Here is a 12,909-nt window from a genome sequence, read left to right as displayed (position 1 = left end):
CCAGTAAACAAAAGGAATTACTATAAATAAGATGGTAAAACCCTTTGTGGTTCAACTCCGGCGGCACCACCGCCACACCTATTTCTGCCTAATAACAGCAGTGTTAGGCGCTGCTGTGTTCCGTTTTGAAGGGTATGGTAGGGGAGACATAGTTTTCCGAGGTGTTCCAGTTTAGTCATCAGGGATAACGGCGCATCTGTGGCCGAACTCGGGTAGGAATATCTAATCTATCTATCTATATATATCTGGGGTTGATTACAGATGTCCATGGACGGCAGTAGCCACTTACCATCAGGTGGACTGTATGCTCGTCTGCTACTCCTATATTATAAAAAAAAAACTCAGAGCGGACTAGCGGCTTTACTTACCTTGCTGGTTCTGTCCACGACGGGCTCGCCGGGCTTCGGCCGCGACGGCGGGGGCGGGCTCACCTCAGACCAGTTCGGGTACTCTATCTCACCTGCAAGAATAATATTGTGTTATTCCTAAATTATAATAGGTTCTCTCAATGCTGGGATAAAAAAGACACTCTACAGACTCTACACTAATGGCCCTATCTAGGATTCCGTGTCGTCGGTGCCATAGACACATATATAGACAAACACTCACAACCAGAAACATCTAACAATCACAAAACAAATCTAAATACATCATTTAGATATGTGTCTGGCCGGGGATCGTACCCGGGACACTCTGCGCGACAGACCGGTATGGTGACCGTTGACTTGTCATGATGATTTTATTGAAGATGGTACAACCATTAATATGTCGACTCTGGAGACACTACTACTACACCTATTTCTGCCTCATAACAGCAATATTAAGAGTTGCGTTTAGTTGAAAGGTGTGGTAGGGTGTGACTTACTGATCAGAGGCGTTCCAAATTAGTCTTCAGGGATGGCAATGCATTTGTTCGCAAACTCAAGTAAGATTTTAATCGACGAATTTTATTGCCGCTTAGCAATAGATTTTAATAGGCAGCAGTTAACATGTATAAAATATTATTATCATCCTTAATTTTAGGCTATTTTATACTATTCAGACTCAAATTGTGCAATTAAGTTAACTTGGGTCCCTTACTTTTAGAATTTTACACATATTACTAAAAATTTACCAGTGATAAAAGATAGACATTCCTATTTTCTGAAATGCCCAATGAATTCATAATAACTTACCGAGCATATCGTCCAACATAGCATCTTGACTTGGTGGTATTGCTTGAGGGTTGGTTGTTAGGGATGGGTATTTCAGAAGCCAATCTTCATAGCCACCCCAGAGGGCCAGGGGAGGCCTGGCGTAATGCACTTTGACGTCCCACTGATGAAAAAAAAAACTAAATAACTATGGTACATAATAATAATGTATGTGTCAATGGAGAATGAAATTCAAATTGGCGTCTTTTTAAGCACATGTTCATATGTATTTGTGTGTGTTTTAATTATTTTCGAATTTGAGTTTTACATCACCTGCATTTGTGTGTATTAACATTATGTTTGTGTTAGTAACGCTTCAAGAGTTTTAAGCTGCACAGCTTAAAACACATACACATGTGTGTGTGTGTGTGTGTGTGTGTGTGTGTGCTTAGTTAGTGATCTATTAAGTTTCATGTGTGTGTACCTTGAGTAGGATGGTCTTGAGAAGGTGCAACGTCTTCCCGGGGATGACGGCGGTGCTGGACCAGTCCAGCATCACGATCAGCTCCATGCTGGCGCGCTCGGACCACACGCGACGGGATCCCGTGGGTAGGTTCTGCTCTAGGACGTTGGCTGATTGCCTGCGGGAAGAACAGGAGATTAATAGAATTTATGTGTACAATGCATTATGTACTACAGTTATTCCTGCTTATTTTTTCTTTCTTAAAATTATTGAACACATAGAAGGTGGAGATCACGAGCAAGGAATAATATGTTGAAGATAACCAAGTGAATTAATTTAGTGAGAAGAGTATTTAATTAACAAACATGTTTGCAATTAAGTAACTTCTGACTGGAAAGCTTATAAATAATATTTATAGAGGCTGTTTTCATATATGACAATATCAGTCATGTGACATTGACAATTTCATAAAACAACGACGACGATTTCTATAGTTACAACCTCAAACTTTGATTTTTTTAAGTGCTACGGACACCAAAAGACGAAAACACAGACGCCCAGACCCAGACCAGATATTAAAATTAATTATTTAGCTGTCTGTCTGGCCGGGGATCGAACGCGGAACATCGGCCTCGTAACTCCTTTCAGCATTTTCACTAATCCTTATAGTTTTGGACTTAGCTCTGAAGGCCTATTTGAAAAATTCACCCTCTATATGCATAACGAAAGAATCCCCATATATAATTTGACCATACACAAGGTTAATATTAAAACATAATGGGTTAACATACCCTGGGGAGATGCATTCCTCTGGCACACTGATGCACGCCGGGTGAATGATGTGCGAGTCGACATAGTCCTTGCGCGGCCGGGCGTCTAGGATCATTACCTGTGTAAAAATTATAGTAAATATACATGAACAAGTTTTGTCTACTCGAAATTTTGAAAGCAATATCATAATAACATAAATATTTTGAAAAATGGTCGTCTACCAGCCAATGTAAATTATTTTCATACAAAGATAAAGTATTTCGCAAGAAACATACTATTATGCTATTTTTTAGTTCAAGTACGAAGTTTATTAGGAATTTGAAGCTTAGGAAAAATTTGACCTTTGTCATAATGGAATTGATACAAAATCCAAAATGAGTAGGGACGAACAAAAGTTTTCCTTCTCTTTCAAATCCAATGACTCAAAATTCAAGATACTCTTCCTATTCCCTTTATAAATCTGACAATTTGTTAATTATATATTGTAGAACCTACCTTTAGCTTGCCAGCCTTGAGAATGGTATATAGTTGCTCACTCTTGATGATCACCTCGTCTGGACCTAGGCATGGAAATAGATTTTAAAATAAAATAATCAACATAAAATAAATTATATGTCCTTAACTAAATTAGTAAAGTGGTAACACCCTTTGTGGTTAGACTCAGACACCACCACCACATCTATTTCTGTCTAATAACAGCATTGTAGCGCTGCTGTTTTCAGGTTTGAAGGGTGTGTTTAGAGATATACTTATCAGAGGCATTCCAACTTACTCCTTAGAGATAGTAACGCATCCATGGCATCTGACAGGTTATTAATCTGCTCTGGGATTGATTATAAATGTCTATCAGCACTATTAGATAGTGGAATAATATAGAGGATGATTTTTTCCAAAATGAACTTGTTCGATTCCCGGCTAGGGAATATAAAGATATTTTAAAAAAGTAATTATGCATTTTTAATTTTTATCAAAATCGGCCTTTCAGCATTAATCTAGTCCTAATCCTTCTAGTTTCGGATTTGGCCCTGAAAGGCTATTTGAAAAATTCACTCTGTATACAGGAGTAGCATACGAACATGTGTCCACCTGTTGGTAAATGGGTACTGCCGCCCATGGACGTCTTTAATCAACCCCAGATAGGATTAGATATACCTACCTGAGATCGGTCACAGATGCGCTGCTATCCCTGAGGACTAAGCTAGAATGCCTCGGGAAAGTGTGTCTCCCTTACCACACCCTTCAAACCAGAACACAGCAACATTTAACACTGCTGTTATGACTGCATGATCATATGCCACATATCTATCTTTAAAGTACATATATTGAAGATGCTACCTGGTAAGCCAGCTGGCTGTGGGGGCTCATGGACAGCCACAGCCTCTATAGCCTTCTTCCTGTTATCTTCTATCTTCTGCTTGATCAGTTCATTCTCTTTTATGTCATTCAACCGTTGCGTTTGTTGCTCCTTAGCATATCTGAAATATGCAATGTTTCATTGGTTGCATATATTGATAACAATATAGTATGTATGCTTTGTGTCATCGTGGTATATGTGGGGTAACACAATTTTTATCATAAATATAAGGCTAAAATAGTAATGTAAATAAAATATAATATAATAATATATTACAGTAAAGTATTTCTTGACATTAATAATTAGTCTATGTAATTTCAAATTGTAGTCCTCAGAACCGGAATATGAAAACTATGTTGCTATTAAATTATATAATATACATAACACTCTTTTTGTTTTGCCTTAGTCAAAAAGGGGAGGAGTTTTTTTTCACACCTATGATATAATGGAGGGGCAGTCCACACCCCTACTAATCTCATGGATACCACAGAAATTACTTCTAATTATTTCACCTGTATAGCTGAGTATTATTTATTATGAATGTATAAATAACCTGATTGATCTATTACTCATCACATCACTACTACCAGAATAAGGAAATTGATTGAATATATTATGTAACATGTAAATGCTTACTTTCAAATAAAATTATGCAACTGGTGTGTTAACTCTTTTATTATCATTAATTGGATTCTCAGTGAATGTAAAATAGTATTCATAGATGAATTCCATGTTTGTGAAAGGTTGGTTGGTATAAATATGAATATAAATTACGTAGAATAATGGTGTTCTTCCACCAGAGATGTGCGTAGTAGCTAACCAGTGAGGGTGTAGAAGTTTTTTTTTTTTTTTTTTTATAATATAGGAGTAGCAGACGAGCATGCAGTCCACCTGATGGTAAGTGGCTACTGCCGCCCAAGGACATTTTTAATCAACCCCAGATAGGATTAGATATTCCTATCTGAAGTCGGCCACAGATGCGCCGCTACCCTTGAGGACTAAGCTGGAACGCCTCCGAAAAGTCTGTCTCCCTTACCACACCCTTCAAACCGGAACACAGCAGCGCCTAACACTGCTGTTATTAGGTAGAAATAGATGTGGCGGTGGTGCTGCCGGAGTCGAACCGTAAAGGGTTCTACCACCTTTAAAGCTATGTTGAGAGAGTAAGATGAACTATGGAAATATCTAATGCAGTCTAGATGCTTAGCTCACATCCATAACTCTAATTGTTTGCTCACATCCTACCATATAAAAATACTGTTTAGCTACTAGTAGCCTTAGTACGAGTTATTACATTTTTACAAACATGACTGTTTTTGTATTTGTTTACGTATTTGTCCACACTTTCCAATCAGCGCCCCTAGCGGACTGTATCAGAACTGATTGGAAATGTATGGGAAATATGTAAACAAATATAACATAACATATAAATACAAAAACCGTCATTTTTGTAAAACATAAAAACTCATACTAAAGATACAGAGCACAGCTAAGCTAAACAAAGGAAATGAAGCAATCCTTTTGGTAGATTAAACACTGCTGTTATTATGCAGAAACAGGTGTGACAATATTGCCTTCGGAATCAAACCACAAAGGGTTCTAACATCTTCAAATTGAGATATGGTATAGTAGGCGTGCATCCAATGGGTTCAAAAATGTCATCACCAGACATGTGAAAAAGAAAACAATTATTCATGGGAAAAATATATGTAAGTTCAATGCACTTCATATATTTCTTTGGTACATTAACATTTAGTATGCATAGGGAGCTCGCAGTAGCATGTGACAAGATATAAGCATATTAAAACAATGCGCAGCCTTCCTATGCTGTTATTTTGCATTACATATTATGTTATGAAAACAAAAACAACAGTTTTTCCAACTTTAACATTAGTTAAATATTTATTTTTACTAGTGGGTGTGGGCTGACTTTTTTTGTTTAAAAATATACAGATGATCATGCCCTCCACTTGAAGGTAAGTCACTACTGCTGCTCATGGACATCTGCAATCAATCCCAGTTAAGATTACTTTTCTATAGTACGCGTAAAACTGCTAGTCCGCTCTGAATATAGAAATGAATCCATACCAAATTGTATACACTTGCTCGCAACAACTTCAGAACGAGCTAGCAGTTTGGCTCGGACTATACCTGAGGCCTACAGAATTGCCGCAACCCATGAGGGCTAAGCTGGAATGCCTCAGAAAACCATGTCTTTTTATACCACCCTTAACCCCACCCCAAAACAGAACACAGCAGCGCTCTGCTGTTATTATGATGCTGCTGTTATTATAATGGCACATGATGAATTTATATAGATAAAAACGAGACAATATGTAAACATGTATATGTAATCGCAAATGTGTTATAATTTCTTTCAATTCAACTATTTCCCCACATATTTGTATTGAAAGTTCCATTCAAAGGGTGTGGTAGGATAAGTGTCCATTTATTATTAACACATCTTTGATACATCCTTAAGTATGTCCAGTGTCTTGTTTTATGTTAATCGTAGAGGTCGCCACTTAGTATCAAATGAAATACATGCTCACTGCTTTTATTAAAAAAAATATATGGCAAAATTATTTTTATCTCTATAATTATACATTTATAACAAAGAAGATTTACTCCTAGTATATGTACAAGTAAAATAATAGAAAATGACAAATTATGTTTATAGTATTCATAATCTTTTTATATCTCTTATCACACTCACCTGTCAATCAGACTGAGTTTCAGCTTCTCAGCGGCATCTATCGCTTTGTTAGGGTTCTTAGCTCCCAGCATATTGTTGAAATAGGTCTTGTCTTTTAAATACTCCTTGTCCTTACTGATGAATGCTATAACCCTCAGGTACTTCATGTAGTACACATACGAGTACTCCTCGTCCCCCTTCTCCCTCGCCTCCTCAGCATTCTCGAAAAGCTTTAGGGCTGTTTTGCATAACCTACAAAGTATTCTCTCATTTAGCCATGAACGCGCAATTTTAAATGATGAAAATAATAGTCATGGTTACTTACATTGTAGCCCTTTTTGATTTTAAATCAGGTACATTGTGTAATTTATCCAAATCTTCTATACACTGCCCCAAATGGAGTTGCACTTGTATTCGACGCGTATCCGTCATGATGGATTCTACAGGATCCCGCTGGTCAACGATAGAGATAAGTGGTTTTAAAAGAATAGAAACCACTAAGTATCACATTTGTCATGGATTACACTTAGATTGTTGGAAAATTTCATGAGTAGAAATAATAAAATCCGCGGATATAAATATCGGAATCAGAAAAGTTCAGAAAACGTCACTAATGTCATTCGACCATTGCATCATTTGTCAACTTTTTTCGTTTCATTCCTTTGACTTTTTTACATTCTTTGTCTTAAATTCTGAGATATTAGGTCAACAAAAGTTACAAATTTTTACTTTTATCGATTTTATTGATTATGCGCTAAGTTCACAAGTCACACGCCTATAATATTTATTAAGGGTTTATATGACCTTAACTGTCCTGATTAAATTCACTAGTCAGGAATATTGTAATGAAACTACACAATTTCCGATAATTTGTGATTTTTAAAATTAAATCGATCGGTTTCCTTACTTCTTAAAAATATCGATTTATTTTCATTGTCAAAACTTTACTGATGTTATTATGAATAAAACGGAACGTTTAAGAACCACCCCTTCCCTAAATTATGACGTTCGTTCGCAAATAGCGCAGCGCAAGGTGCGCGAGTTTTCCTGCGCAATGAAATTTTTCTCGCTTCCACTGGTCGATTGCGGTGTTCCATTTAGTTTTTCAGCTGATCACGCTTTCTACGGGCGTTTCGCAGTCGGCGCGTGTGTCATGTGCGAGGCTGTCGCAGCGTAGCAAGAGTGTTCGTGTCTTGTGTAGTAGTAGATAGTGCCAGTGAAAATGTTTTCAGGACTCACCAACCAAGTCAGCTCGTGGATGGGGGCCGCGAAGGGCGAGCCCCAGGAAGAGGAGGTGCCCACCCCGACCAAGGAGGCGACGGGCGAGGCATCCGCCGAGGGCGAAAAACAAAGGTACGTAGCTCTTTGTTTACGTTTTTCACTCGCATATTCTCCATTCAAATGTACGTCGTGGTTCGTGAAAACCGGAAAATTGGGTCGATAGCGGACCGAAATTAGGTCATGAACGATTCTTTTAGTGGAATCCACCTATTGTTCGCGTAAAAAGGTAAGGTAAAGAGCCAATATGTCGATGATTCTTTTTCAGATACACAGGTCCCCTTTTCCAGGCGCTGATCTGCTGCAATGCAGTATTCTAGAAAATTGTTAGCCGGTTGCCAAAAAGTTGACTTTTTGATTGCATAACCTGCATATTGATCCAGGGAGTGGAATATAATGAAACTATTGTACAATGTTAAGCTTAGTTGCCTCATCTTTGCAATACTATGTATAACCATGTACTGAGGAATAGCAAAAACGGAATACATTAAAACATGATAAGTAGGAGTTTATTTTTTTTTTATTTCTATCTGGATATTGGATATGGATTTCTAGTTTCCCTAGAAACTGAATTAGGATTTTAAAACGATTTTGAAAAAAAAAACCAGTTCAATTTTATTCCACAAACAATTGACTCTTACAATAGTTAAGGTTTAGGATTCATAGGTATACATTTATGGGGTAAAATGGAATCACAATAAAGTTAAATTTAATTTGAAAAGGATTCAAGCTCTCAGACCCCTTGATTTAAATCCAAATCCCAATTAAATTTTTATAGTAGGCTTTTATAACCGAAGAAATGGTATTTGATAATAATTTTTGAAGTTATATTCCAATAAGAATCAACTTACACTTTAGAGTGTACAATAAATTCAGTGAAATGCTAGCATTATTTGTTCAACTGCAATTGGGTGGGTGTGGTTGGCAGAATGTACTAATACCCTTGGCAATTATGCATCTATGTCTCTTTTCAATAACATTTTCCTTTCTTACTTCAATTTATATAATAATAGGCTGCAGTGATAGGTATAATATAATACAGATTTTAGTATGAGAATTTTCTTATAAATTATTGCAATACTTGTCCAAAAATATTGGATTCCTAAGGTGCAGTAATATCCTTTCAACTACTCCCAAACAGGATTTTTATGAAATTCTTTGTATTTCCTGCTTATTGTAAAGGGATGAAAGTTTGATTTAAAGACATTATATAACTTCTATTATTTAAAAAAATAGGGTGTGTATTCAAGAATAGTATTAAATTCTGTTCTAACAATTCCATTTCTTTTGCAGCCCAACCAAAGCAGGCAGCAAGCTGGATCTGATCACCAACGTGAAGTCCCAGATGACTGGGTGGCTGGGCTCCGGCATCCAAATCCCGGGGCTGAGGAAAAATGAAGCTCCCCCTGCAGAGCCTGCCGAAGCCCCGCAGCCCGTGGAGCCTGAAGCGGAGCCCAAGCCGGAGGGCAAGGACGATGATGATAACTCTAGGTATAATAGGTACGAGGGGTGGGCGGATAAATGAGTTTGCGTGTTTGTTACTCACTTTATCGCTTTGGTGTGGTGTTTCTGGTTGATGGAGAGAAATTTATGGTAAAGCAATTCTTTGGTCATAATTGGTGATTGAACTTGGTGCAATTTTTCTTTGCTTCAGAAAAACAATATGAGTATTCTTATGAAGCTATTTTATTGTGTGTAAAAGTATATAATTAACATAATTATTAAGCAAAGGTTTCTAATACGAAAAGGTATATGAAAGTAAAATGTGGGCCTGCTAAAATTTCATGACAGTTGAAAATGACTCCTTCCAATTTAACTAGATTAATTACGATTTACGCAATCCTACTTCCATCCGAAAATGAAAATATCGTCTTTCAGAATCTGATTAAAAAATTGACGCCATAAAAATCCCTACGGCGTAATTTGGTTGAAATCCGCCGCTGCCGCGAAGTGCGAAGTCAGGCTCCGGGAATGACGTGGTTACGTAACATTTTCGACTGAACGCGGATACGCGAGAACTACTCTGAACTTGTAACAAAAAAATGGGAACCTCTCCTTCGAGATATTGGTTAAGGATAGAGAGAATGAAGAAGAGAAGCTTAGATCTTGCAATTAGAGGACTTACACAGAATATAAACTTAGATTTTCTAATAATATAACGTAATAAATTATGTTAATGAAATTGCACCATATTTTGTCACCAAAAATCATACGCGGTGGATTAGAAGAACCATTCTTATTCGCCAGACATATTACACCATGCATTGCAATAAAATACTCAATTGATGCTAAATTCCTATATTACTAACCATATCTTCGAAATCACATGCTTATGCTCTCAGCACGAAATCCAAATTACCATTGGTTCAATAGTTACATCTAATTGGAATGCTTTTTAATCAATTTTCTTTCTTTCAGCTTATAGCACTGTCTTACCATAATACAGCTGTTTAATCCAAAATTATTACTATTGGCTTAAATTTAATTAATGTTATTTTTTAAATTTGTAACACTAATTTACGTAATTTTAATTTCAACGATGTTTTCTTAAGGTGCTGAAATTGTATTTAATAAAACTACCATTATTCATTTATTCACCTAAATTTTCCAAAAATATGAATAAAAAATGTTCATAATGATCTTGTAAGTGATCCATGTCCCATTGTATATATCTGACCATATTTTATTAAATTCGCAAAATTACAATTAAAAAAATTACAAATGAACATTACCAACCAAGATTTTTTAGCTTCGTTTCAAATTATGTAAGATGACATCAGCTGAATCGATTAAAACTAAACATATTTTTCAAAATGGATCACTGATTCATCAAAAAACTAATTTTCGATTGCTTTGCAAATATCAACGACAATATGGTATACCAAAACGATGTTAGGATCTCTCTAGATTCGCAGTAGAGTTCGTAAACTCATTTATTCTTCTCAAACCCCATTTTTTATAGTTATTGACCATCTTTACTGTAAATATTTAGATTACCTACTCTTTTCTTTCCTTTTTGTACTTTGGCCCTGTTTAAATTAGAATCGAGAATCCATTTTGATATTCCTATTATTTCCATTTTATCAAAATCAATAGCTAGCATATTTGGAGGACGAAAATCTTGTTCAACCTGCAAAAAAAACTAGTTAATGCATGTAACCGCTTTATCCTCATACTTATCAATTAAATTTGAGTTTCGGAGAAAGCCGTTAATATTTTTAGGAGTAGCCGTAAGCGAATTACCTATTACTTTTTATTTTACAGAGCCAAAGTACTTGTAAATCTTAGATAAGAATTTATGATTGTAGATACAATTGTGTTTTTCCATATTGACAAGTTTATGGATATGTACGGAAATATTGATTACAGGAAAGCAAATACTTCTTAAGTTCATAGATATAACAAACGCGCTATTAATTCTATAAAATCCTAACAAAATCTCTTGTATCAAAATACTCTAATCTGCTTAAATACTATAAAACAGTTATAAATGAAAATTTGTGTCCAAAATGTGGATCTTATTTCGATATTTGTTTTGCTATTTTTGGTTTTGCAATAAAGTTACAGAACCATACTTGTAGATAATTAAATTTGAGACCGTAATTGTTTTTATAAATCTGTGCGACGAATAGTTTGCCTGATAGAGCGTGAAAACCCTTTTTCAAGATGGCAGCCGAGGGACAAGAGTTGCGAACCCACAAACTTGGATTTAGCTTCACACAAATTCCCCTTGATATCCCAAAAGTAAAATGGTGTCTTCTGACTTGCACGTTAAAGACCATTACATTTCTTCCTTTCTGATTTCTGTCCGATTCCTGAAATTCTTAGAACTACGTTATTTTTTCAAATGAATTTGTCTGTTGTTATGCACCTTTGTTGAATGCGGTACACGTTACACATCGTTTAACTCGAAGGTAAACTAATCAACTTGCTCTAACCTCGCTCTCTTCCGATTCTTGTCAAACCTTGAAACAATATGATACGTGGAAAAATACACCGAAATGTTAAAAAGCATACGTACGTACTACTTTTTCTACTGATAATTTTACATTCGACATTTAAATTTATATCTTCATTACAATAAGCAGGTTTTGCTTATCTTTTAGGACTTTCTATAAATATTGCGTCGGAATTTGTTCAATATTTCTGGACTAAAATTTCAGCTCCCACGTAGTAAAAAGTCTCCAAAGAGTAAAAAGTCTTTCGGGATAAAATTGAATGCGTGTTGCTTCTCCCTCATGATACCCATATTTTTTTTTAATGTACCGTTAAATTCAGTGCAGTTTTTCTTTTTGAATGTGGGTATCATTCCAAATAAACTGTATTCAAGGTAAAAAGCAGTAATTTCCCAAATAAGAATTTTTATATCTTGGTCTCTATCATAGACAAATGATCTGTATTTAAGGGACCTTTTTCACAATGACTTCTACCTGAAAATGTTTCGGAATTCTGTCCAGGAACATATTTCAACGCTCGTTGTGTACGCGACCCAGACATTCATCACTGTCACGAGTTAGGAAACTTCCCTTCTTCGCCTTTCCACCTTTTTGTTAAACAAATTTAAAGTCTGCTCCTATTACAATTCCCTGATGGATGCCGTACGTAAATGTATTCACGTTTTTCGTTTTATTTCGCAAAATAACTTTTGTATTATACTTTTATTAGGTTTCTGTTCGGTTTCGTTTGGTAAAGGTCAAATAAAAAAGGAAATAGATGTGGTTTTGCTCGTGTTGAGCTGTAATTTACTTAAGTATTCTGAGGAGGCTGGATTAAGATTCAGGGTTAATACAAATGAATATAATATCAATACATGATGATTTTTTAAGTGTGTGTGGATGGTCAAATTCGAAACGGTAGCGAAACGAATGCTCAAAGGTCTTACTGATTCGATTTACAAATAGACTCAACTAAAACTACATGATGTGAATGAAAAAATCTAGATCTCTTTTTGTATTCGCTCGGTTCCCGGCTATGGAAATAGTTCTAAAAATATAATTATGCAGTTTTTAGTTTTTATGAAAATCGCTTCATTCGCCTTTCAGAATTTTTCGCTATTTCTTAAAGTTTCGGGTTTAACCACATTTGAAAAATTCATCCTGTACATGTAAATATTCGGTCCAGAACAGTGAATTATGTATACGAAAAATGATTTACAATTCAAAAACGGGAAATTGCATTGGATGCTTATAATCGAACTCCGCTGGGATTCCCAATG

The 12,909-nt window shown here is 35.8% G+C and overlaps 2 protein-coding genes across 8 annotated transcripts in view; one reads left to right on the top strand and one right to left on the bottom strand.

Moving 5' to 3' along the window:
- Positions 1–7,040, bottom strand: part of LOC140745250 (ubiquitin carboxyl-terminal hydrolase 8) — a 47,782-nt gene extending 40,742 nt beyond the window's left edge. The window contains exons 1-8 of the mRNA XM_073076993.1: positions 6,742–7,040; positions 6,438–6,668; positions 3,703–3,842; positions 2,863–2,927; positions 2,388–2,485; positions 1,618–1,774; positions 1,176–1,317; positions 369–460 (exon numbers count right to left, since the gene is read on the bottom strand). Coding sequence (XP_072933094.1) covers positions 369–460; positions 1,176–1,317; positions 1,618–1,774; positions 2,388–2,485; positions 2,863–2,927; positions 3,703–3,842; positions 6,438–6,668; positions 6,742–6,848 — 1,032 coding nt within the window. The 5' untranslated portion in view covers positions 6,849–7,040. The remainder of the gene's footprint in view (positions 1–368; positions 461–1,175; positions 1,318–1,617; positions 1,775–2,387; positions 2,486–2,862; positions 2,928–3,702; positions 3,843–6,437; positions 6,669–6,741) is intronic.
- Positions 7,041–7,406: 366 nt separating this feature from the next.
- The window catches only part of Sap47 (Synapse-associated protein 47kD), a 58,797-nt gene continuing 53,294 nt past the window's right edge, over positions 7,407–12,909 (top strand). For 3 of the 7 annotated variants that reach the window (XM_073076986.1, XM_073076984.1, XM_073076990.1), the window contains exons 1-2: positions 7,408–7,769; positions 8,988–9,194. In XM_073076986.1, coding sequence (XP_072933087.1) covers positions 7,639–7,769; positions 8,988–9,194 — 338 coding nt within the window. In that variant the 5' untranslated portion in view covers positions 7,408–7,638. Of the gene's footprint in view, positions 7,770–8,987; positions 9,195–12,909 lie in introns of all 7 variants that reach the window. The other 4 variants (XM_073076988.1, XM_073076989.1, XM_073076987.1 and 1 more) reach the window with 2 other exon arrangements.

The sequence above is a fragment of the Epargyreus clarus genome, unplaced genomic scaffold (assembly GCF_041222505.1).
Source record: "Epargyreus clarus isolate Ecla_fem2 unplaced genomic scaffold, WU_Ecla_fem_2.2 ptg000010l, whole genome shotgun sequence".
In the NCBI taxonomy this organism is placed as follows: Eukaryota; Metazoa; Arthropoda; class Insecta; order Lepidoptera; family Hesperiidae; genus Epargyreus; species Epargyreus clarus.
Note: the sequence above shows the minus strand (reverse complement) of the source record. Positions and strands in the feature narration are given on the sequence as shown.